We start from the raw sequence: 27,112 nt of genomic DNA, 5'->3' as shown, positions 1-27,112 counted from the left end.
TTGGTAAAGGATTGTATGATAAAATGGGCACAGAATATTCAGGAACCAATAATGTTGGAAACATGGGAGAAAATCTGGGTTAGAAATGTTAAGTTTACACAAGCACAGAATTTAAGGAAAATTTTTATAAGATGTTTTATAGATGGCATTTAGATCCCAAAAATTATCATGTATGTATCCTAATATCCAAGCGAAATGTTGGAGGTGTGATTGTGATGATGCTACATATTTTCATATTTGGTGGACTTGCAAGAAAATTAAGGTCTTTTGGATAAGAATTTGGTGGATTATTCAAAATGTACTGAAGAAGAAGATAAAGTTCCTGCCACAATTTTTCCTTTTGGGAATTATAATGGATTGTACAGGGATTGAGACTAAATTGATTTTGAACTTAATAACAGCAGCAAGACTGTTGATTGGACAATACTGGAAGAAAGAAGAGATACCTACAATAGAAGAATGGATATTGAAAGTTATTAATTTGGCTGAGATGGCTAAAATCTCAGCGCTTTTAAAAGACAATACGCAGGAAAGATATTTAATTGAATGGAAAAATGGATTGATTATCTACAAAACAGATATCAGATTAAGAAATATCAGATTGCCTTTGAATAATTAGAAAGTTATTTTATGTAATGGGAGGGGTTGGGAGACTAAAAGCTTTGGATGTGGTTATTTGGATTGGAAGGGAAAATCTTATTCTATGTTTGGTTTATGTATAACTTTACCTTGTGATTGACCCGGGAAGCCGGGGGGTGGGGGAGGGAGGGGGGTGTTTTGTTTTTTTTTGGGAGGGAGGGGGAAAAAAGGGGGGAAAATGTTTTTGTTTTTTTTAAAACTCTTTCAATAAAAAAAAAAGAAAAAAAAAAGAAATTTGCAACCCATGGCACTGTAGCTAATCTCCCTGGGCATGGACAGAAGAGAAAAATTGATGAAAGGTTGCCATGCAGGATAGTCCATGTCAGGAAATTATTATTTGCCTAACTAGTTGGCCAGGCAATATATAAACTAACTATGTATGTTTATAGAAAGGCATGATATTGCTTTAAGGCTGTGCTGCATCATTGCAAGCATCCTGATTGGTTGAGCTCTGTAGCTAATGTATAAAAGGACTACTAAATTATAGCTTGGGAATCTACAGGGACGCTACAGCATTGTAACCTGATGACATGCTGCAACTGTGTATTTGAGCTTTATGATTGTTGCTTGATCATGGTTAGTTACTGATTCCTCAAGATACTGACTGTTGTGAATTGAACTGTGTTTTGCCGAACTGAAAGAAGACCTTGTTTGTTTTGCAAGTCTATGTTTGGTAAGAAGACTGGCTTTATATGGGTATGACCTGGAATTGTTTTTGGACTATGACTTTGCCTTTTCCCTAAAAGTAAAGGAATATCAAACCCCAGTTTGTCTACAAGTGACTGTTATTGTATACACCCAGTCTCAGTTGTTTTCTTGCGTAAGGTACTCTGCTCAACAGTCCACAATCTTGGTTGTGAATCCAGATTACCCCTAACATTGGTTATGGGCCCAGAACACTGAGAGTGGCTGTGACTTTACAGTGATATAATTCAGACGGCTGTGTTTGATACAAATAGTCCAGGTGAAGATAGCACAAGAACAGTTGTCCAGCATATCCATGATAACCCGGTTGGATGGATCAAACTATGCATCTTGGTCTGTGAAGTGTAACCTACTTCTACGCAAAGAAGGACTGTGGGGCGTGGTTAATAATCCACCAGATGTAACAGCGTGGAATCCAAACGATGAGGAAGACGAAAAGAAAATAGCCAAATTCAACAGGGATAACGAACGGGCTCTTTGTATAATTGGGCTGACACTGAATGACCAGCAGTTTGTACATATTCGTGGTGAAGAGTCTGCTGCTAGGTGTTGGAACAATTTGAAGAGGATTTATGTTCGAGATAGTGTAGGTGCACACATACATCTTACACGTAAACTGTTTCAAACTCGGCTTCTAAAATGTGGAGATATGTTGGCTCATTTGGAGTTTATGACAAAAACTTTCCAAGAGCTACATGAGATAGAACTCATTTTTTCTGAGTTACAACAGATGTACATTATTCTTTCCTCTTTGGACGAAAGTTATGACAACTATGTTTCTTCACTGGAGGTTCTGACCAGAGATGAACTAACATTGTCTGGCATAACTGGAAGATTGCTGGAACAGTCCAGAAGAAGGCAGGAAAGAGAACAATTAAGAGAGAAACAACCACAGGAAGAAAAACTGTCTTCATCTGTTTATATTGTTAGAAAATGTTTTTCTTGTGGGGCTAAGGGTCATATAACCAAATACTGCAATAATGGTAAGAAAATGCCTACTCGTACCCAAAGAAGGTCTAAAAATGACGTTACTCTAGCCATATCAGGGTCTGCTCCTGGAAACAATGATTTACGGGTAGTTGATAGTGGAGCATCGCAATCAATTACTAGGAGAAAAGAAAGGTTTGTGAAACTGAATAATAGCAAACAATATGTAACATTAGCAAATGGGTGGAAAATGAAAAAGGCTGGTGAAGGTATTGCACATTGTCCATTTATCAATGAGCAGTTGCCAATGTTATATATACCAAAACTAAAATACAACCTATTATCTGTTAAAGCCTTAGCACAAGCTGGATTTGTAATAATCTTTAGGGAAGATAAATGCCTAATAGAAAAGGAAGGTAAACGTGTTACCGCAAAATTAGGAAAGGATTTATTCATACTGAAGGAGAATCCAGTTATAGTGGCTAATGCTAACTCAGTTTATGATAATAAGAAGCCACATGATGAAAGTATTCATCTACTTCATCGACGCTTAGGCCATACTAATTTCAAAACATTGGAAAAAACAGTAGCATTATCTGAGGGAATAAGGTTGAAACCGTGCAATAAGTACCTCAATTGTAATGCTTGCAATCAAGAAAAAAGCAAAGTAACCCCAGCAAACCGAATGAACGGATTCAAAACTAAATGACCACTAGAGGTAGTATTTGCAGACCTAATTGGACCTAAATGAGTCCTTCGGGAGAAGGGCGGTATAAAAATCAAATAAAATAAATAATAAATAAATAAATAAATAACCCAGTTTAGGGGAAGCCTGCTATATACTGAGCTTAGTTGATCATTTCTCTAGGTATGGTTTCTGTTACTTAATGAAAACAAAGTCTGAAACATTTCATCGTATGGCAAACTGGCTGAAATTTGTTGAGAGGAAACAGAAACATAAGGTAGTTTGCTTAGTAACAGACAATGGTACTGAGTTTACTAATCTTAGATTACAGAACATGTTGCAGGAGGCAGGTATTGAACATAAATGTTCTGCCCCTTATCGACCACAACACAATTCTTACATAGAGCGCAGAGGTCAAACACTGCAAGCCATGGCTAGATCTATGTTAGCAGATTCTAGTCTACCAGAAACACTTTGGGGTGAAGCCATAATGTGTGCTAACCATGTGTTAAACAATGTAGTGAATTCATCTATTGGTGAATTACCGTTTACACTTTGGCATGGTAGAAAACCTAATCTAAGCTACCTACATACATTTGGTGCTCCTGCTTGGATTCATATACCATCGCAATTAAGGCGAAAAGGACAACCAAGAAAATGTTTTTTGTTGGGTATGAATCTAATCACAGGTCATTTAGATTTTGGGCGCCAGGTACCACTAGTATTTATCGTAGTGCTAGTGCAAAATTCCTGGAGCATGAAGGTTGGGATAAGCTTGAGCAAGCTAATTACAGAAAGGAGGATAATGTTATTATTGATAATCAAATATTCAATAATACCCCTGAAAATGAAATAGAAGAAGAAGAATCTATTATAAAAGAAGAAGAAAGTTTAGGGGAGGAATTAGATGAAAGGCCAGTTATGAGTCCTGTATTACCTAGAAGATCTACAAGGGTAAGGCGTCCACCTGATAGGTATCAAGCGAATGTTGTTTGTCAAGTAAACATAGAACCTTCTAGCTATAATGATATTAGGATGTATCCTGAAAAGGACCAATTAGCTTGGAAGGAAGCTATGGATAAAGAACTGAATGCATTAACCGAGTTAGGTGTGTATGAAAATGTTAAGTTACCATCAGGAGAACGGTTAATTGGTTGTAGATGGATTTATAAATTAAAGACCAGTGCTGATGGAACTGTAATCCATAAAGCGCGATTAGTTGCTCAGGGTTTTGCTCAGTCTGATAAAGATTATGATGAAGTTTTTGCTCCTAGTTTGAGAGCAACCACGTTGAGAGCAATGTTGGTGTGGGCAGCGAAGATTGAATATCAAATAACTCATATAGATGTTGAGACAGCATATTTACATGCACCTTTGCATCATGATATCTACATGAAAAAACCATTAGGTATTAAAACGGATGGACGAACTGATTGCTGGAAATTAAAAAAGAGTCTTTATGGTTTAAAGCAATCAGGATTTGAATGGAATAAATATATAGTGAATGAATTAAATGCCATAGGTTTTAGAGCAAGTATAGCCGATAAATGTCTCTTTAAACGAGAGAAAGATGGTTTGGTTTCATTTTTACTCTTGTTTACAGACGATATTGCCATTGTAACTAAAACTGAAAAGAAAGCAAGAGAACTTGTTGTTTTGTTGCAGAAGAAATTCAAAATACGAAATCTTGGCAATATTAAACACTATTTAGGTCTCGATATTGAGAAAACAACTAGAGGATACAAACTGTCACAATCTAGTAAAATTAGCCAATTACTGAAATGTTACAATATGGAGCTGTGTAAACCAGCAAAAACACCTATGAGTCAGGATTTTAAACACAGTGATATACAAAGTCCTGTATTCAGCAGGGAGATTTATCAATCATTGATAGGTAGTTTATCTTACATTAGTAATTGGTCTAGACCTGATATTTCCTATTGTGTTAACCAGTTAGCTAGATATAATGCAGAAACAACTGAGAGGCATTGGCAAGCTGCAAAACGGATACTGAGATATTTGAAGCTAACAATGCATTACGCCTTATATCTAGAACCTGTGATCTTATACTGACTGCATATGCTGATGCTAGTTTTGGTACTGATTTAGCTATGAGAAAATCTACATCAGGTATCGCTATAATGTTAGGAAATACATTAATTGGGTGGAAATCTATCAGGCAAAAGCACATAAGTTTGTCGACAATGGAAGCTGAATTTTCCTGTTTGTCTTTATTATGCACAGAATTAATCTACTATAGACAATTGATGTTAGATATAGGTTTAAGTGTACATAATCCAATTGTTGTTTTTGAACATAATCAAGCTGCTATTAAAATGGCAACGAATTTAGCTGTTAAAACGAGATCGAAATATACTGACATTAGATACCTAAATGTAAGGCAATGTATAGAGGATAATATGATACAACTGAAGTATTGTATGTCAGAAAATAATATCGCCAATAATTTTACAAAACCGCAGGGTGCGATCAGACATAAAACATGTTGTGAGAGTTATGGGCTAAGATTGTAAGCCATTATATATTGACCTGTCCAAAGGGGAGTATGACAGGAAATTATTATTTGCCTAACTAGTTGGCCAGGCAATATATAAACTAACTATGTATGTTTATAGAAAGGCATGATATTGCTTTAAGGCTGTGCTGCATCATTGCAAGCATCCTGATTGGTTGAGCTCTGTAGCCAATGTATAAAAGGACTACTAAATTATAGCTTATTGGGGAATCTACAGGGACGCTACAGCATTGTAACCTGATGACATGCTGCAACTGTGTATTTGAGCTTTATGATTGTTGCTTGATCATGGCTAGTTATTGATTCCTCAAGATACTGACTGTTGTGAATTGAACTGTGTTTTGCCGAACTGAAAGAAGACCTTGTTTGTTTTGCAAGTCTATGTTTGGTAAGAAGACTGGCTTTGTATGACCTGGAATTGTTTTTGGACTATGACTTTGCCTTTTCCCTAAAAGTAAAGGAATATCAAACCCCAGTTTGTCTACAAGTGACTGTTATTGTATACACCCAGTCACAGTTGTTTTCATGCGTAAGGTACTCTGCTCAACAGTCCACAATCTTGGTTGTGAACCCAGATTACTCTTAACAGTCCGGATGGTGGATAAGCAGCCCCAAACAAGTTCCAAAGAAATTCAAGCTGTCCTGCAGGCTCAGAGAGCATCAGTGTCAGTGCGAACTATCCGTCGACATGTAAATGAAATGAAACGTTATAGCAGGAGACCCAGGAGGACACCACTGCTGACACAGAGACATCAAAAAGCAAGACTACAGTTTGCCAAAATGTACTTGAGTAAGCCAAATTCCTTCTGGGAAAACATCTTGTGGACAGATGAGACCAAGATAGAGCTTTTTGGTAAAGCACATCATTCTACTGTTTACCAAAAATGGAATGAGGCCTACAAAGAAAAGAACACAGTACCTACAGTGAAATATGGTGGAGGTTCAATGATGTTTTTGGGTTGTTTTGCTGCTTCTGGCACTGGGTGCCTTGACTGTCTTCAAGGCATCATGAAATCTGAGGATTACCAAAGGATTTTGGGTCGCACTGTAGAACCCAGTGTCAGAAAGCTGGGTTTGCGTCTGAGATCTTGGGTCTTCCAGCAGGACAATGACCCCAAGCATACGTCAAAAAGCACCCAGAAATGGAGGGCAATAAAGCACTGAAGAGTTCTGAAGTGGCCAGCAATGAATCCAGATCTAAATCCCATTGAACACCTATGGAGAGATCTTAAAATTGCTGTTGGGAAAAGGTGCCCTTCCAATAAGAGAGACCTGGAGCAGTTTGCAAAGGAAGAGTGGTCCAAAATTCCGGGTGAGAGGTGTAAGAAGCTTATTGATGGTTATAGGAAGCGACTGATTTCAGTTATTTTTTCCAAAGGGTGTGCAACCAAGTATTAAGTTAAGGGTGCCAATAATTTTGTCCAGCCCATTTTTGGAGTTTTGTGTGATATTATGTCCAATTTGCTTTTTTTCCTCCCTTTTTTTTGTTTTGTTTCAATTCACACGAAGGGAATAAACATGTGTATAGCAACACATGTGTTACTGCAATACTTTTCTGTCAGAAATACTTGATTTTCTGGAAAAATTTCTGGGGTGCCAACAATTTCGGCCATGACTGCATTAAGAACAATAAAACCTTCTTTTTACTGATGGGCACAATTTGAAGTTGTTTTTTGTTCTTTTTAATGAGTCAATAAACCAACCAATTTGGGAACTAATAATCACAAGCATCTCAATCACTTTTTATCCAGACCTCACCCAGTTTTATGCAATTATAACTCTGTAATTGTTCCAAAGGACAAATGCAAGCCTTGACCACCAAAAGTGATGTCGCAGAAATACTGGCCAAACCAGGAAGAGAAGTCAAGCAGGGAATTAGTCTGGTATCTTTACACAGGCACAAGAGGACAAGGTCCAATGCCCTCACCCGAATGCCAATGAACCTTATTTAGTGTGGCTTGGGTTCAAACCACCAGTCTTGAGAAATTTCTTATATTATGAGCAAAATAGCTAATTGAACTCTTCATATGGGGTTCTGATTGTTCCCTGCTCTGGGATAGAATAATAGAAACAAAGAAACCCTGGGTAACTGCTGAGATACGGATGCTTCTGAGAGCCCGGGATTCTGCCTTTAAGGCAGGGGACAATGAGAGAGATAGAGAGGCCAGGGCAAACCTCAGAACAGGCATTAAGATGGCAAAACAACAATACAAGCACAAGGTGGAGAACCACCTAGTAGACAACAACCCGAAGCAAGTGTGGCAGGGACTGCAGCACCTAACTAATTATAAGGGCAACACGAGAAACACGGTCAACACTGATGCCTCATTGGTAGAGGAGTTGAACACCTTCTTCGCCCCCCACAAGGTGAAAAGACCAGATCCCATAGCCGCTGCCCACTGGCCTTTGGATTCCCAGCCACTCACTCTCTACGAACACCAAGTGAGAGCTGTATTGAAGGCTGTCAATCCTTGCAAAGCTAAAGGCCCAGATGGGGTGCTGGAGACAGTGGTAAAGAATTGTGCCGATCAATCAGCTGGGGTCCTAACTTGGATCTTTAATATCTCCCTGCAAACGGCCTGTGTTCTATCATGCCTGAAAGCAGCCACTATTGTCCCAGTCCTGAAGAAAACAGCAATTACCGTATATACTCGAGTATAAGCCGAGTTTTTCAGCACGTTTTTTGTGCTGAAAAACTTCCCCTCGGCTTATACTCGGGTCTATACGGCTTATACTCGAGTTTTTTTTTTTTTTAAAGCCCCTCGGCTTATACTCGAGTATATACGGCTTATACTCGAGTTTTTTTTTTTCTTTTTTTCACATTTTACCGGACGGAAGCCCTGCCGGTGCAGTGAGAGGGCGGGGCGGGGGAGCCGCCAGCCTTCTCAGCTGAGGGAGGGAGGGTTTCCCCAACCGGTAGGTGCCTCATTTCCCACCCTCGGCTTATACTCGAGTCCCCAGTTTACCCCAGTTTTTGGGGTAAAATTGGGGACCTCGGCTTATACTCGGATCGGCTTATATTCGAGTATATACGGTAACTGTCTAAATGACTACAGATCTATCACATTAATGTCTGTAGTAATGAAATGCTTCGAGAGATTGGTTCTCCAATACCTTAGGACACGCCTCCCACTTGACTTTGACAAATATCAGTTTGCCTACAGCGGGAATAGGTTGACAGATGACACCATAGCTACTGCTTTACATTCTGTAGCAAGCCATCTGGAGAAACCCGGGAACTATGTCAGGATACTTTTCATAAGACTAAAGCTCGGCCTTCAACACCATTCTGCCGACCATCCTTATAGAAAAGCTGACTTATTTGGATTTTCCCTCTTCCATCTGTGACTGGATCAAAGATTTTCTGAAGGAACAGCCACAAAAAGTGAGGGTTGGGTCTGTCATATCCAACCCCCCTGAAGCTTAGCATTGGCTCCCCAAAGGGCTGTGTGCTCAGTCCTTACATGTATTCACTGTACACACATGATTGTGTACTGTCAGACCCATCTACTGTGATCATTAAGATCATAGATGACACCACCATTACAGATGGAGATGAAACAGCATACAGGGGGAGGTTCAAAAACTTTCCACGTGATGCTTAAAAAACAATCTGCACCTGAATATCAGCAAGACCAAGTAGATGGTGTTGGACTTCCGGAGGAAGAGAGAGGAACCTGTCCCACTTTACACTGAAAGGGGCTGTGTAGAGAGAGTTTCCTCCTTTAAATTCCTGGGAGTGCATCTCAGCGAAGACCTTATCTGGAAAAACACGATTCAGGTGGTCAGGAAGGCCCAACAGAGACTCCATTTCTTTAGGGTCTTGCGTAAAAACAGGGTGGAACAACAACTGATGACCTCCTTTTATCAGTCCACAATAGAATGAGTCCTCAGTTATTGCATCATGGTATGGCATGCCAGCCTGACAGCCGCGGTTAGAAAAACATTACAGAGGGTGGTGAGCACAGCACAAAACATCATGGGCTTTCCCCTGATACCACTAAATAAGATCGCTAGGGCTCGCTGCCTTAGAAAGTGAGGAAAATTCTCAGGTATGACTCTAACGTTGGTCATCACTTCTTTGCCCTCCTACCATTGGGAAGGAGATATAGAAGTATAGCCAGCCATACAAATAGGCTGAAGAACAGCTTTTATCCGTGGGCTGTCAGACTCCTGAATGAGAAATAACATATTAACTATGTAGTATGATGGACTGCAGGACCAGCGCAATGTGTAACATGTTCACACTGGTGCAATAGGACTGGGTGTTTTGTTAATATGATTTATTGGGTTAGGGATTTTCTGTCTTCACTGTGGGTTGTATTCTGTTGGAGGGGTGCACTGAAGGAGCTCAACCAATCTCACCGCACATATGTTGTGCACTGACAATAAAGATTTGAATTGAACTGAACAGCTGCCAAGGCAACTACATATTCAATACATTTTCTACAAATTAAGAAATGATAGAAATGCTAATTTCAGATATCTTTTTTCCTCCTAGTCCTTGATCACATATGTAGGAAAATGAATTTGTCCACTTCCTTTTATATTTACTCAGCAAGCAATCAGTAATTTTCTCATACTTTTGGAATTCCACCATATTCAAAACAGACTAGCTATTGCACTTCACAAAGAAACAGTAAAGCAACAAATCAGATAAACCAGACACAGACCTTTATCTCCTGCATCCTCTATAATCTGATATACCAGTTTCTCCTGATTGTCAGATCCCTTCATTTTGCTGCAAGAAAATAGAATGTTAAAGTGAACATCTTTTCATTTTTCAAAGATCAAAAAGATTTGGTAAATATGGAGAATAGATAGAAGTGAAATACTGCTTCCTGAAATTCCAGAGAGATAAAGCTACTGAATAACTCTAACCATTGCAATCCTCTCTGTGAATGAGAGTGAAATTACCTGGCTGCTTGACGTCTCACATATCAGGTCACATGTATTCCTTCCTCCCAATAGCACATCTGCTTCAGGGATAAATGGTTCAAAGCCTTCAACAAAGTAGCCTATACTACAAAAGCATCTCTTACTGTTAATATTATAAATAATAGGAAAGTTAAAAAAAGAAATCCAGCATAATCCAGTTAAAAATAAACAGGAATTAAAGAAATACAAAAATGGGGTAGCATAAAATCTATCATCAAAGTTAACATATGACAAGTTCTAGATAGCCCATCTGTTTTATCCCTGAAGATTAGAAAAAAACTTTATGGTAAAGCCTGATTTTTATTCTCAATATTAGAACACAAAATCCCAGAATATTTCTTTTAAACTTTGTTTTATTTGCTGATTATCTTATTGACATTTTCTTTCTTCAAATACTTTCTAGGTTATAGAAAATTGACTGCCAGATTACCGATTGGTGTCACAGTGGGACGGATATGGGATAGCAGAGTTCCACAAAACCCAACTGATACCTGCTTGCCAGGAGACCCTAGGGGTCAAAGCCAACCTGGAGGAATGGTGAAGAAAGGAGGGATGCTTTGTAGATCACAAGGAAGCAGCAATTTCCTCATTTGAGCCAAAGAAACCCTCTTTTTTTTATTGAAAAAGTTTTGCAACAACAATTAATTTTTTCCCCCTCCCCTCCCCGCTCCTCCACCTTCCCTCCTCCCTCCAAAACCCCCCTCCCCCCCCCGACTTCCCGGAGCAAACACAAGGTGTAGTTCAATAAACAAACAGTCATACATTAAATTTTTAAAATCTAACACAATTATAATCCTTCTCTCTCACATAACCTGACTTCTTCCATTAAAATTAAAAACAATATCCTTCATTCAAAGGCAATCCGAAATTTCTTAATCTGATATCTATTTTGAATATAATCAATCCAGTTCTTCCATTCATTTAAATATTTTTCTTGAGTACTGTCTTTCAAGAAGGCTGAGATTTTAGCCATCTCAGCCAAATTGGAAACTTTCAATATCCATTCTTCTATTGTGGGTAATTCTTTTTTCTTCCAATATTGTCCAATCAACAGTCTTGCTGCCAAAGAAACCCTCTTGATCGGCAGCAGAAACAACAGCCATTTTGGCAAGACTGAAGCTGTGACAAGCAGGACAAGAACATTATGAGCTGGAGCTGTTCGTGGCAGAGGATTGAAACTGGGTGAGATGACTTTCAACTTCTATATTAGAGATCTAAACCCAAAGAAAATAATTTTAAAAATATATACTCTCCAAAACATTAAGAAAGCAGCAAATTAACAATTGGAGAAATATTATAGACCCAAAAGTGAAGCAAACTTTTAATAAAAGACTATGATGTTTTAAAATATAGAAAACCTGGACTGGGACTTTTAGTAGTGCGAAAAGTGACTTAATTTGTGGATAACATTGTTTGATTATTGGAAGAAAGCATATAAAGCATATAAAGAAAAAGGAATCTTGTTTTTATTTTTTCTCGATTTTTTTTCAACAATCAGTCGTTCTAACTTTGCTTTGTTTAATGCTGGAACTTTGTGGGGTTGCCATCTACTGGTGAAAGAAGATATTATACTAGTACATGGTGGGAAATGACCTCGGCAAGTGAGGATTGATTAATTCATAACACAAGAAAACCAAAGAGGAGAACAAAGGAAATAGTGAAAGTTAAACAACACCTGGAAGGCCTTTCTATTTGGTTCCAAATTTACTGATTTTTTTGGCGGTTAGGAAGTATTGAGTAAACCTTTTGAAGATTTTTAAGGCAAGGTGGATTATAATTAACAAGAAACATCCTTGAAATTGAACATTTGATTCTGTGGATTAAAGACATTTGGGGAAAATTGCTGGGCCAATCTGGATTATCAAGATTGACAGAACATTCTATGAGGCAAAAAGGAAAGAAGAGAGAAAAAAATTAAACAAGCCTTAAAAATTTGGACAATTTAGAGGGTGCAATTGGAAAATTTTAAGGACTATAAATTTAGAGGACATTAGAAACAGTTCCGGGACTATGTAAATTTTATTAATATTGGCGTTTTTGAGCAGCTGGGATATTGGAATCTCAGTGGAATATTGAGCAACTATTAGCCCATTAAATTCTTACAAAACAAATATAGTTTATAAAAAATATTATTGATGTTTCAATGTATTCAAGAAGATATGACAAGGAATCAAGGAGATGATGGAATTGATGTAAGTTACAAATATGAGACTAGAAAGCCCCCAGCAAATGATAATAAAGGATGAACAAAAAATTCAGAAAATAGAGGAGAAACCAGAAGAAGATGAGGAAAGAATAGAGGAGATAAATCCAAAAATAATACAAGTGGATAAAGATATGGAAGAAATAGTAATAATTTCTAAAACAGAACAGACAGATTATCCTCTAAGAGTTCAAAACATAGAAGAGAATAAAGAGAAAGTTCTCTTTAAAATGATGAAAGAACTACAGATGAGTTCTCTAGAGATCCAACAGCAAGAGATAGGTGTTGTGGAAAATGAAATACCATATATACTCGAATATAAGCCGATCCGAGTATAAGCCGAGGTCCCCAATTGTACCCCAAAAAACTGGGGTAAACTGGGGACTCGAGTATAAGCCGAGGGAGGGAAATGAGGCAGCTACCGGTCAGGGAAAGCCTCCCTCCCTCAGCCGAGAAGGCTGGCGGCTCCCCGCCCGCCTCTCACTGCACCGCAGGGCTTCCCGCTAATGCAAAAGCCCGCCAAGTTTGCACCATCCGTATAATGTGAAAAAGAAAAAAAAAACTGAGATAAGTCAGAGATATACCGAGTATAAGAGGACGTTTTCAGCACAAAAAACCTGCTGAAAAACTCGGCTTATACTCGAGTATATACGGTACTTAGATTAAATAAATGTGATGTAAGAGTTACAAGAGCCCAAGCATGAAAGATTTACCAAAAAGTCAATAAGGGTTGAAATTCCTAAAAGGGCAAGAGATGATGGATAGATATAGAATACTTCTTAAAAAAAAGAGGTAGAAAGTAGAAACTGTTGTGACTAGGCCCAAGTAGGCAGTAGTAGACACACTTAGTTCAAATATAGAGACTTTATTAGAACAGCTGAGAATTAACTCATTCTCAGCATAGTCCAAACTAAATCAAAACGAATTCTTCATAACGCCAGTCTTCAGTCTTATCACCAACCTTAGTCTAATTAGGCAAACTGCCAAAGGCTTTTCTTGGCAAAAGTTCAAAAGCAGAAGATACCAACAAGAAATAAATGCAGCAAGACAAGGAGCAAGTCAATGTTGTTTTCCGACAAAGAGCCCAAATGCCATTGCTGGTCTTTTAAGCCTTATGGGAGGGGCCAATCATCTCTTGGCCCTACTCCCGAGTCATCCTCTTTGCTTTAGCTGCTCTTGCCTTCTGGCACTCTTCTTATGCATGCATTAGGAACAGGCTCCTCCTGTTCCTCTGCCTCACTACTGTCAACTTCTGGAGGCTCCGGAGTCCGCACATCACTCCCAGATGGCACTGGCCCCATCTCTGCCTCTAATGCAGAGCCCTCATCGAGGCCTCCAGGACGGGTCCATGTTCTTCCTTAGCCTCATCGCTATCCGACTCCACTGCCCGCTCTGCAGGCTGCCAGTGGACTACAACACTATCCCTTACCGCAGGGCCCTTCCCCTGAGTCTGATGATCCGGATGCGGCCATGACAGGAATTGGTCATGGAAGGCTTTCACCAAGGCAAGTGCAGGCATGGAGGTCGCATCCTCCCAGGTGAAGTCCTCCGGCCCATATCCCTTCCACTCAATGAGATACTGGAACCGTCCTTTTAGCCACCGGGAGTCCCGAATGCTGGCGACCTCGTACTCGGGTGGTTCATCTCCGTCACGTGGTGCTGGTTGGGGACAGTCAGGGTGGCAGACCGGACAGGCTGGCTGTTCTGGAACAAGGAAAGATCTATGGAAGACTGGGTGGACACATATTGAGCATGGTAAGGTCAGGCGGTAGGCAACCGGGTTAATAACTCCCTCAACAGGGAATGGACCAAGGTACCGGTGGTCTAGCTTCCTGACTGGCCCGTCTGACGGAAGATGCCTGGTGGACAACCAGACCCGAACCCCTTAGCCAATGGTGGTGTCGCCCACCGAGATCAGTCCATGACTCTCTTATAGTCTTCCTTGGCTTTCTCTAAATACTGTCATACCAACTGATGGACGGCCTGCAACTCGGATAGTCATTAGCCGCCGGTACCAGGGAGTCGAGTTGCATGAGGGGAAAAAGCCGAGGATGATATCCCACATTAGTCAGGAAAGGGGTCGTTTGCGTGGAGGTGTGCTGCGAGTTGTTGAACCCGAACTCTGCTACTGCCAAATAGTCTGACCAATTGTCTTGTTGCTGGTTCATGAAGCAGTACAGGTATTGCTCCAGAATGCCAATAACTTTCTCAGTCCCACCGTCAGTTTCCGGATGATGTGCCGACAACAGGCAGATTTTTGCATCCAAGGTGTCGTGTAATTAGCTCTTTCCAAAACTGGGCAGTAAATTGAGCCCCTATCTCATAGGCTGTGCAGCCAGAAAACGTGTTGAATAAACATGTGGGTGGTGGCATGAGTCGCCGATAACCCATGACATGGAATGAAATGCACCATCTTCGTCAGCATGTCTGTTGTGTCTGCACCCCCCGAGCCGGGCCTGCTGCCAGAAAGTGATTTGGACAGTGAGGGGGAAGGGCCGTCAGGACATACCTTGGGAGCACCGGCTTGCCTGGCTCAGCTCCAGGAGCCAGAAACAGGCCAGGTGGAAGAGATAACGAGGCCTCCATCCCCTGACTCTTCCCCCCCTCAGGCCATGCCTGCAGACCCAGCTGATGGCAATCAGGCTTGGTTTCGTAGGCAGGAGAGGAGGGAACAACAGAAGCAAGGGTGGGGTAGGCCTAGGAAGTGTTGAGTCATGGAGCCACACCCCACAGGATATAAAAGCCAGCAAGAGCTGCTGTGTCTCTTTGTGTCTCTTTGTGTCTCTTTGTAACAAGCAAATCCACTGATTACGAGCTGAAGTTTGTTTCTGAGTGACTCACCAGCGTCGTGGAAGATAACGGAGGCTCTTGGCAGACGCTGGCTATTTTGCTGCTATTCTGCTAATTTAGCCATCATTCGGACGGAGGCGAGAGAGGACAGAACAATGTCCACCACCATGAACATGGTCATGAATCAAGAAGACGGAGGCAAATCCTTCAAGAGTCCATGGAAATGGCACCCAGGATCTCTCTCGTGTTGGCAATGGCTAGAGTAGCCCTGAAGGGGCTCCCATTGCCGACTTGGCCTATTGGCAGCGAACCCAGGCCGTGACATAAACCTGGACGTCATGTCACAATCGAGGCCACCAAGAAGTGTGAGAAACTAGATTCAGTGTCTTAAAGAGGCCGAAGTGCCCCGCCACAGGATTATCATGGCACTGCAAGAGGATAAGTCTCCAGAGTGGCCCCACCGGCACGTAGAGCCTGTCTCAGTACCACAAGAGGTCCTTGTGAAACATCCATGGAGAGGCGGGGCTGACCTCTTCCTTCCATTGTTCCACATAAGCATCATGCCGCTGCGCTTCCCATATATGAGCCCATAAATCCACTGGTTCCTGAACCACGGAGAAAGACTCTACAGGCAACACTGTCTGGAGCGGAAGCGGGTCTTCGATGTGGGAATACTCCAGTTTCCACGAGACCGCATCCGCTCTTTGATTGCAACCACTGGGGATGTATATCACGCGGAAATTGAACCTGGCAAAGAAGAGAGACCACCAAATCTGCCGTTGGTTCAGTTTCTGGGCGGTCTGTAGGAACTCCAAATTTTTATGGTCCATCCAGACTTCAATTTGATGCCAGGCCCTCTCCAGATGTCTCCAGGCCTCAAATGCTGTCTTAATAGCCAGTAACTCCTTCTCCCAGATGGTGTAATTGCGCTCAGAAGGGTTGAGCTTCCATGAATAATATGCGCAAGGGAAAAGGGTATTGCAGGATGCACGAGCCTGGAGCAACACCGCACCAACAGCAACATCCGATGCATCTGCTTCCACCACAAACAGACAGTGGAGGTCAGGATGCTTCAAGATAGGCCTGTTTCAAGGCCTGGAATGCCTGCTGCTCGGGAGTATACCATTGGAACGGGACTTTTTTCTGCAGAAGCTGAGTGAGGGACGAAGCAAGGTAGCAAAACCGGGGATGAAAGTCCGATAGCAGCTGGTGAACCTGAGAAGGTGCTGGACATCCTTCACTCATCAAGGAGGTTGCCAACTATGCAAAGACTCCACCTTGCTCGGTTCCATGCAATGCCCTTGGGAGAGATGCGATGCCCCAGGAACTCGATAGTGGACTGGAAAAACTGGTATTTCTCCAGTTTAGCATACAGATGATCACTCCCAGATGGCCCTGGCCCCATCTCTGCCTCCGATGCAGAGTCCTCATCGGGGCCTTTCCCAGCCTCCAGTACTGGCCCATGTTCTTCCTCAGCCTCATCGCTATCCGACTCCACTGCCAGGTGCGCAGGCTGCCAGCAGACCACAACAGAAACTGGAAAAATAGTATTATGTATACTGATATATAATAGAACACACACTGCATTTTTTGGAGTATAAGATGCTCTGGAGTATAAGACGCACCTTATTTTGGGGGGAGGAAAATAAAAAATTCTGCCTCTGCCCACCAGCATCCATCGGTATTCATCTGGCTAATATCCTTGCAGCAAGCAGCAAACAGTCTGGTCAGCTTCAGCACATAGCCTGATTCAGCACAAGCAGCTGATTGGTGGGTCGATTGCCTCCCGGAATATCCCCCAATCAGCTGTCCCCTAAGGTAAACTTTAGCAACAGGTTCGCTGGTTGTGAGTGCACACGAGCCTCGTTGGAGCAGATATGCAACTTCAAAACTGCAGCTGATTGTCACAGGGCGCTCCAGTGAGTACAGCAGGGGAAGCACAGAACCGTCCGGCAAGGCAGCAGCTGTTCCAGATTGCCATTTTGGCCTCTGTGCCTTGCTTTTTCACCCTCCAAAAGTTCTGTTTGAGAGGCTGTCTTTGCAAAGAGAAGCTCCTTTATAAACGGAGCTTTTGGAGGCTGCTTGAGAGGTTCTCCATTTGAGAGGCTACATTTGCAGCCTCCAAAAGCTCCATTTGAGAAGATACGTGGATGCCGAAGGGTGGCAGCCGGTGGGTGGGTGAGGCTACATTTGGTGCACCCAAATTTTCATCCTCTTTTAGGGGGGCATAAGTGAACTCTGAAAAATACGGTAATCACCATGTATACACAAAGGTTAGAAATTGAAATATTATGATTATGTTTATCTAAATAATATTAGTAGTAGTACTGTGTTTAAAACATATTGACCCAGACCAATACACTGTTCACCAAATATTTATGGATGTTAAAGAAAAAACTATAAATAAAACTATATTAAAAAAAGAAAAAAAACTGACTGCCTATCTCAGACCTGAACATTCTAATAAAAATCCTAAGGGCTCTTTAGAAGTGAAACTTGTGTCTCTTTTTTGGATGAAGGGCAGAAATCCAGCAGTATGATCTGACAAAATGAACTCACTTTATGGCTAAAATCTGGATTCAAATTACCATAGTGTATAAGAGAAAAATGCAAAGGTGTTACAGGTGAAACTCAAAAAATTAGAATATTGTGCAAAAATTCATTTTTTTCAGTAATGCAACTTAAATGGTGAAACTAATATATGAGATAGACTCATTACATGCAAAGCGAGATAGTTCACGCCTTGATTTGTCATAATTTTGATGATTATGGCTGACAGCTCATGAAAACCCCAAGTTCACAATCTCAGAAAATTAGAATATTATATGAAATCAATAAAACAAGGATTGTACATAGAACAGTATCGGACCTCTGAAAAGTATAAGCATGCATATGTACTCAAACTGATTTTGATCATTGGATAAATGGAGTCTGTCACTTAAATAATTTTAAATCAGAACATCAGCTTTCTTCCTGAGAAAGAAATAATTGAATAGAGAGAGGTCAGTTACCAGCAGTAGCTATGTTAGCATGGCAGAAACTGAATTGGAAAGTTTGGGTGGACAGAGATGTCAGAGTGAAGTTCTGAGTCTTTATGCAAGGATTATCTTGCAGCACTAATTTCAGTTAAAGGCTGAGTATTTAAAGAATAAAAATCTGTATTAACGGTTACAAAATTTTAACAACAGCAAGCTTATTTTCATTCCACTGAGTATTTGAGGTAAGAGAAATATAATTAAGATTAATATAATTTGGCTGATATTATTTTGAAAGATATTTATGTATTAATTCCGTTACCCCTCTTCTCCCACCCTCTTTTTGTTTTTTAGGACAGCCTAAAGTGTCAATATTCCAAATAAATGCAATTTTTTACAAGAGGAGAGAAGCAAACACTAATGGGATGTGGAAATAGAAATGGCTTCTGTGAAGATCTCTAGGAATGTGTGCTTGATGGTTTTAACCCACAAAAGTCAAGCCAAAAACTATTGAGCTTAGGATGCTTATAATAAATATATTAAATAAATATAATAAATAGCCTCCGCATGCTACCTTTATTGTTTTATTACTGTTAATTAATTGTTTTATTGCTATCTTTAGTGCTAGGCATCAGGAAGGGGAAATGTGTCTTTAATTAAGGGCTAGCTGCTTCGGCTGCCATGAGATGGAGGGAGGGGGTTAATGCAAAAACGAAACTTAACTTGCTGCAGATAAATAAACTGAATTCAAAATCTAAGAAGCGGGCTGATAACACTCGCAGCCAATGGTCCGTGCATACCAGAGAAATGAAACCATCTGAAGATGACCCTCACGTGACACCTGAGGGAGAGGTGGATTGGACGCAATGACCTGACCTTTGGGGGGGGAGGGATTTATGTGGGAACTTGTATGTGTAAGACACACCTATTATTCAGAACTTGCTTTACTTTTGTTGCAATCAGTTCATTCTCAGTAAAAGATACCTTTCTCTACAAACAATGGAGTTGGGGTTTTTCTTTCTTGAGTTTTGAAAGGAGGCACGCCTGACATTAAGCAAGTTCTCAATCATCAGCCATCCAGGAAAACACCATGGGGGCTGAGAAAGAAAATAACAGAAAGGAATGTCGGACCCTGGAAGCGACCAGGAAGAGATGGGAGCTGCCAGCACGTTGCACGACCCACAGACTGAGTGGGAGAATTCAGAGTGGCTGGCAAAATTGCAACTAGAAGAAAAAAGTGAGAAACCCAAATGGTCCGTGGGGGTTGGAAGACTGCCAGAACCGGGGGAGGCTCTTCCAGGAGTTACAACGGGAAGGCGTAAAGGAAGGCACTTTGCCTGGCAGGAAGAAAAAACGAAAGACCACCTTCAAATTGCAGAAGCGGTGAGACTTTATAAGGATGCCATTGAAAGTCGGAGAGCTCGTGAGAGGTATGAATTATCTATTCAGGGTGTCTCTGGGAAGGGAGGAGAAGAGGTGGTGCTGGAGAAGCGGCTGGAGGCCGGGAGCAATCAGTTCAGTTCCTGGGGATCTTAGCATCCAGTAGAGGCCTGGTTTCCATTCTGGGCAGGCGTTGCCATGCAGGCAGAAAAAGCCAAAGATTCCCCCTCTTCCTGGAAAATACAGCGGGGAGTCAAAGGAACATGGATGTTTCTTAGCTCAAGTGTGGAATCACATGCAAGATTGGGGAGAGGATTTTCTATCTGATCCGGCTTGTGTGAGGTGCATGACCAGAGCTCTGGAGGGGGTGGCATCAGATTGGTTTGTGACCCTTCATAAAGAGGACTCCCCATTACTAAGAAATTATGACCAATTCATGGCAGCCCTAAGAGCAAGATTTGAGGATCCTTTGGCTGAGCAAAAGGCAAGGATCTGGATGAAATACATCTGGCAGGGGAGGAGGCCGGTAGCCGAATACAACCAAGAATTTCGTGAGTTGGTGCCTCACATGAGAGGGTGGTCGGAAATTGCTTTGTTGGAGAACTACAAAGACGGCTTGAATGAAGAAATTTATACACTTTGCCAGGCGCGCGAGATCCCCCCATACCTTGCAAGGCTGGTATGTCCTGGCGGCAGAGATGGAGATTGACCTGGCCAGAGATCGCGTCCCGGGCGGTCGAACCTGGAGGCAGACCCTTCTCTTGCCCCATAAGGGAGCTCCAAAAGGTACTGGGATCACCGCCATTATGAAGCAGAGGTGTACAGCATGTTTCAGATGTGAGAAGGAAGGCCATCGGGCAGCCGATTGTGTGGTCAAGCCGGCACCAAAGGCGACTCCTGGTGGTGAAAAAGGAGTTGTGAAGCTGCTCTCCAAGGCTCAAGCGGTCGCTAAGAAGGGAGCTGACGTCATCGAGGTTGTTCCTCCTGCTCAGGGGGAGTTGGGAGCTCCGATTAGCTCCAATGACAGCAAATCCAGGTCCGATTCTGATGAAGACCTTTTGGTAAGTTGGAAAGGGGGACCCCTGGCCATCCCAGTGACATTGCATGTACCTTCTACAGAAGCCCAGGGGGAGATACTAGCTTTTTTGGACTCAGGGTGTACCAGGTGTGTCATCAGCCCTGAGGTTGTGGAGAAAATGGGACTCAGACTAAAAACTCTAAGTAGGCCCATAGCCTTTTGCCAGCTAGACAGGTCAGTAGCAGGGGGAGGCCCAGCCCATTTTGTAACTGAACCCATATAGATGACCATGGGAGATCACCGAGAAACATTGAATTTTATTGTGACACCGGGGATGGACCAACCTATCTTGCTAGGATTACCCTGGCTCCAGAAATGGAACCCACAAATAAACTGGAGAACTGGGGTATTGCTGTTTCGTTCCAAACCAGGCAGGGTGAGAAGGGAGCTGCCAAAAGAGAAGAAATCGTGCCAACTGAGGTACTGGTGACAGTAATAGAATACTTGGATGGGGAGGAAAGAATTCCAAAGGAATACTGGGACTTATGGGAGGTATTTAGTGAGAAGGACTCTGACGTGTTGCTCCCCCATAGGCCCACAGACTGTAGCATTGAAATTCTTCCAGGCTTAAAGCTTCCTAAACCAAAATCCTACCCCATGATGCAGAAAGAATTGGGGAAGTTACGGAACTTTATTGATAAAAATTTAAACCAAGGATTTATACAGCCAGCTAGGCCACGAGTAGCTGCTCTGGTGATGTTCCGAGAAAAGAAGGCTAGGTCCTTTAGCCTAGTGGTTGACTACAGAAATTTGAACGCTGTGTTACCATGTAGAAAACGTTTATCCTATGCCACTTATGAAGGATATGTTGGCCCATTTGTCAAAGGGGAAATTTTTCACCAAACTGGACTTGCGAGAAGCTTACTATAGAGTGCGCATTAAGGAAGGAGACAAGTGGAAGACTGCTTTCAATTGTCCCCTGGGCTGTTTCCACTTCCAGGTGTTTCCCTTTGGACTACAAGGAGCCCCTGCGGTGTTCATGCAAATGATAAACGAAGGCAAGCTGTTCCACTGGTTGATTGTTCTCACTCAGAAAATTTCTCCTTATTTCCAGGTTAAATCTGTTCTTGTTCAGTTTCCATCTGTTATTCCTTATCTGGCCTACAGGTGCTTTAGTAAAAGTACCTCTAACGTCTTCTCTAAATCAATGGAGTTGGGGGCTTTCTTTTTTGAGTTGGAAGCATGCCTGAAAGGTGGGAGGGAGGGAGGGAGGGGCTGGATATTGTGTCTGGATTGTGAACACTCCACCTTACCAATGAGAAAAAATATCAGTTATTAAATAAACTAATGAAAGCTGTTTTTTTAAGTGGTCTTGTTTCTTTTTGTCACCTATTACTTCTTCGATGGTGTGTGCTTACAGGTACGATGTTATGTCCTTAAGGGAGTGTGAGTGTCAACCCTGAAGCTGACCTTACCAAGGCCATTTGAGGCTTTAGTGTTGCCACAATGGAGCTGAAGGATAGGGAGGGGGAAATAGAGATAGCTGGGGTTTTGAAGCCAAAACAAAATACTTTCTTCTGGGAAACACGTTTCCCACATGTGCCCGGAGAAAGGAGGAGTGAAGTTACCAGGCGACCAGATGGCACCTTGATTGGACCATTGTTTGGGAAGGAGAATTTTTTTTATTTTTAAGTAGGTGAAAACTGAGGGAACATTCAGTAAGTTTCCACCAGCCTGTTGTGTCTTCAGCCCCCGAGCTGAGCCTCCTGCCAGAGAGTGACTTAGAGAGTGAGGGGGAAGAGCCGACAGGACTTCCCTCTGCAGGACCTTCCACTCTGGCTCCGCTCCAGGTACCAGAGGCAGGCCAGGTGGAGGAGATGATGAGGCCTCTTTCTCCCACACCTTCCCCCTCCCAGGAACTGCCTCAAGACTCAGCTGCTGACAATCAGTCCTGGTTAGATCCCAGGCATCGCAGAAAGGAGAGGCGAGAACAACAAAAGAAGGAGTGGGGCAGGCCTAGAGAGTGCTGAGTCACGGAGCCACACCCCACAGGGTATAAAAGCAGGAGGAGCTGCTCTATAGCTTCTTGTGACGGACAAAAACTGACTCTTGGAAACTTTGGCTGCAATAGTTTGAGATTAAATCTTTGGCTTCTGTTTATTTCTGAACTGCAGTTACGCTGGTCTGAGGAGATAGGAGAACTTGGCACGCAATCGCAGGTTCGTTGCCAGAACTGATATCTGTCGTCGGAGTAAATTGCTGGCAGCCACGTGCTAGAATTGCCGGCAGCAGAGAAGGAGGACGGAAAGACACAGTGGACGGATCCCCGATTCTGGAGAATGGAGAGGTGACTCAGCAAAAGGAAGGGAGGGGCAGGCTGAGTCATGGAGCCACACCCCATGGCCTATTATCTGCTTTTTGGCATTCCTTGAGTCAAGCAAAGTCTCATCTGGTTGCTGAAGTCACAACTTGGATTTCTGCCTGCCCTGAGAACTCTGACAGGAATTTGGCAAAGCTGCAGAGGCTTCGTGGCCACGCTTGATACAGACTTCCCAGACCCGGCCATCGGAAGAGGAGTGGGACACAACAGGTCCTGAGCCCCGGCTGCTACCCTGTCTACCCTGGGAGCAGGAAGACTCAGGGAAGATGATTAGATTAGATTAACAGAGTTGGAAGGGACCTTGTAGGTCATCTAGTCCAACCCCCGCCCAAGCAGGAGATCATACACCATTTCTGACAAATGGCAGTCTGGTCTCTTCATAAAAGCTTCCAATGATGAAGCTCCCACAACTTTTGAAGGTAAGCTATTCCATTGGTTGATTGATTGTTGGTTGATTGTTCTGTCAGAACATTTCTCTTTATTTCTAGGTTGAATCTCTCCTTGATTCAATGAATGGATTTCCATCCATTATTCTTTGTCTGGCCTTTGGGTGCCTTGGAAAATAGCTTGACCTCTTCCTCTCTGTGGCAGCCCCTGGTCCTTCCCTGGTCCTTCTCTTCACTAGACTAGCCATGCTGAGTTCTTCCAACCGTTCATCATATATTTTAACCTCAAGTCCCCTCAAAACTGGATACAGTATTCTAGGTGTGGTCTTACTAAGGCTTTATAGAGTGGTATTAGTACCTCACTTGATCTTGATTGTATCCTTCTGTTAATGCAATTTAGGATTGTATTGGCTTTTTTGGCTGCTGCCACACTGTTGGCTCATATTTAATTGGTTGTCCACTAAGACTCCAAGATTCCTCTTAGAGTTACTGCTATTAAGCCTAGTTTCACCCAGTTTATGTGTGTATTTTTGGTTTTTCTTGCCTAAGTGCTAGACTTTACTTTTCTTTACATTGAATTTCATTTTGTTAGATAGAGCCCAGTGTTCAAGTTTGTCAAGATCAATTTGGATCCAGAGCCTATCATCTGGGGTATTGGCTATTCCTGCCAGTTTAGCATCATCCACAAATTTGGCATCATCCACAAATCTATTCCCTCGTCTAAGTTGTTTATGAAGAAGCTGAAGAGTACTGGGCCTAAGAGGGAACCTTGTGGTACTCCATTGCTTACTTCCCTCCATGTAGGCATAGACCCACTAAGGACTATTCGTTGAGTATTGTTTGTCAGCCAGTTACAAATCCATCTGATGCTGATGGTGACATCCCACTTTTTTCTAGCTTACTAAGAAATAGGTTGTGGTCAACTTTGTCGAATGCCTTGCTGAAATTTAAGTATATTATGTCCACTGGTCTACTAATTTAGTGACTATGTATCAGTGGAGATAGAAAGATTCTCTGGTTCCCTAGAACCCTGCTTCCCTGCTGTACCCCTGTAGAAGTTTTGTAAATAATTACATGAATTTACTTCTCTTCTGTCATGGTCTCATCTTATGCTAAATAAATAAATAACCTCTACTAATTTTTCATACTAAGAAACTGATGGACAATTTTAACAAAAGAGTAAAAAAAATAATCCATACGTAGCATTCTGAGATTCCTTGATTCTGTAGAGAAGTCCACCACTGCTTCTCAAAAGATCTAGTTGACCCTAAGAGAATACACACAACTGTAAAGCATTTCAACAGATTTCTAATAATGAATACATAGTAGGAAGCAATATATTTCTTAACCGCCCAACTGTGAGGGAGATGAAAGATTAAGAAATATAAAAAATAAATATAAAGTCCTCGGTCACAAAATTAAATTCAGTAACCCTGACTCTTATTAGAATAATTACTTTATTCTTCTTCTGAAAACCAATGGATAGTTTACATTTTTAAGAGAGGCAAACATACTGCCTAGAGCTCCTGATTAAAAAGCAGAATATAAAGAAATAAATTCCAAACTATAATTGTTTGCAGATAATTATAACAACACGGATACATATGTCAAAAAACATATACTGGCTAGTTTTCTGTGAACATCTATTCATTAACAAGTTCATATTCCTATTGTTTCATCTATTGTTTAATTTTTACTTATGCTGTTCCATTTGAAATAGAACAGAATAGAATAGAATTCTTTATTGGCCAAGTGTGATTGGACACACAAGGAATTTGTTTTGGTGCATACGCTCTTGATGTACATAAAAGAAAAGATACATTCATCAAGAATCATAAGGTATAACACTTAATGATAGTCATAGGGAAACAGTCAATATAAATCTTAAGGATACCAGCTATCTCTGAGTAATAAATATGTAAGCAGGAATTAAACAGTTAACAGATTATAAAATATTATACAAAGAAATTATAAGAAAATTAATATGTGAAGTTATTTTTTAAAAAAAACAAAGGGTTTTTTTCCCAACAGGATAAAGGACACTAAGTTTATAAGGGACATGTTAAGAATCCTAATATGGCAAAGATGCATCAATCTAAATATGAATTTATAGGGTGATGAAAACTGTAAAATGTATTCTTACTCTTACCACCGACATAGAACATACTTTTATTTCAGACTGCAACTGGATAACTTTTTTAACAACCACCACCACATACAATTCAGGAAGCTCTTACCATAGATAGCAGTCGGTTAATGGCCATGGCCCGTTGCTGAGCTTCCATGTGAGGCATGTCATTCTGAATTACTTGGTCTGTAATACCATGGGGAAACTGATGGCACAGCTCAATTATCCTGGGCAAAATAGAAGTAGTAAGATAAATATAGTTAACTCTAAATTTGTGTACTTTTCTTTTTATAAAATTAAGAGTCTTAAATTAAGACTAGTGGGGCTATAAAATAAATAAAAACACGTTCCACCCACGAAGAGACAAATACAAATGAAAAGAAACATAAAAACATAAAACTATTAAGTCAGAAAATATGGAAATGAATTATGTAAACAATTTGTTCTTTGCAACTTAGATTAAAACTAAATTGGCTAAAATCTATATCTAGTATCAATTATTTTGCAAATAAAAAGACACTGGCTTCCCAACAATTTAGCACTAAAGAAATAGATGCTTATTCGAAAACTAAAACTTGTTCAACCATTTTGAACAATTTCCCTCAAAATGCAAATATATCAACACATCCTACAAATTCTCTTTCAAGAAGAGATTGTACTACCATTTGTCAGAAATGGTGTAGGGTCTCCTGCTTGGGTGGGGGTTGGAGTAGATGACCTTCAAGGTCCCTTCCAACTCTGTTAATCTGTAAACCTACACTCATTAATTCCATCCAGGTTTTCTCTTGTTATATTCCTACACCCCTACTCAACCACCACCCCTCAAAAAAAACCCTTCAAATTTAGGCCTACCAATCAGTACTGTTCGTTTTCCGTTCTCACTCATATCCTACCTGTTTTCGATTTCCAGAGGTTCTGGAGCTTTCAAGTCCGCCATTACAAGACCATTTTTCTTCTCTTCGTTCATATACGCTTCCCCACTTCCTCCCCTGAATACATTCAAATTACGCTATATACGAATCATCCAAACGCCTCCGCTAACAGAAGCGTTGTGATAACGTCATTTCAAAGCGCCTGGCAGAACAGACGTAACGAAGATCTCCATGGAGACGGACCCAACGACGCCTTTTTGAATTTTCGCCTGTATAGATGCGTTCAATATCGAAGAGATCGTAGTCTACTAAGTAAAGGGAAGGAAAAAATAATAAAAATATCTTTAAAGGGAGAATCAGAATCGTTTTAGTTTGTCGGCTTTGTATCCTGCAAGTCTTCCTCCAAGTAACACGTTATTTTCTCAAAGGCTTGTTTGTTCTCACTGACGGTGTTGGTTGTCCATTTGAAATAAAATGATTTTGTGAGAAAATCCTTTTAATATAGAAAATTTTTAGCAAGTAAATAATTCTCATTCCGTGGATTTCTCAG

At 41.3% G+C, this 27,112-nt stretch overlaps 1 protein-coding gene across 3 annotated transcripts in view; it reads right to left on the bottom strand.

Moving 5' to 3' along the window:
* The window catches only part of POLR3F (RNA polymerase III subunit F), a 140,898-nt gene extending 114,169 nt beyond the window's left edge, over nt 1-26,729 (bottom strand). For all 3 annotated transcript variants that reach the window (XM_058174622.1, XM_058174624.1, XM_058174623.1), the window contains exons 1-4: nt 26,584-26,729; nt 25,800-25,917; nt 24,762-24,829; nt 10,166-10,233 (exon numbers count right to left, since the gene is read on the bottom strand). In XM_058174622.1, the coding sequence (XP_058030605.1) occupies nt 10,166-10,233; nt 24,762-24,829; nt 25,800-25,917; nt 26,584-26,657 (328 nt within the window). In that variant the 5' untranslated portion in view covers nt 26,658-26,729. The remainder of the gene's footprint in view (nt 1-10,165; nt 10,234-24,761; nt 24,830-25,799; nt 25,918-26,583) is intronic.
* Between the last annotated feature and the right edge of the window lie 383 nt (nt 26,730-27,112).

The sequence above is a fragment of the Ahaetulla prasina genome, chromosome 3, assembly GCF_028640845.1.
Source record: "Ahaetulla prasina isolate Xishuangbanna chromosome 3, ASM2864084v1, whole genome shotgun sequence".
NCBI lineage: Eukaryota > Metazoa > Chordata > Lepidosauria > Squamata > Colubridae > Ahaetulla > Ahaetulla prasina.
Note: the sequence above shows the minus strand (reverse complement) of the source record. Positions and strands in the feature narration are given on the sequence as shown.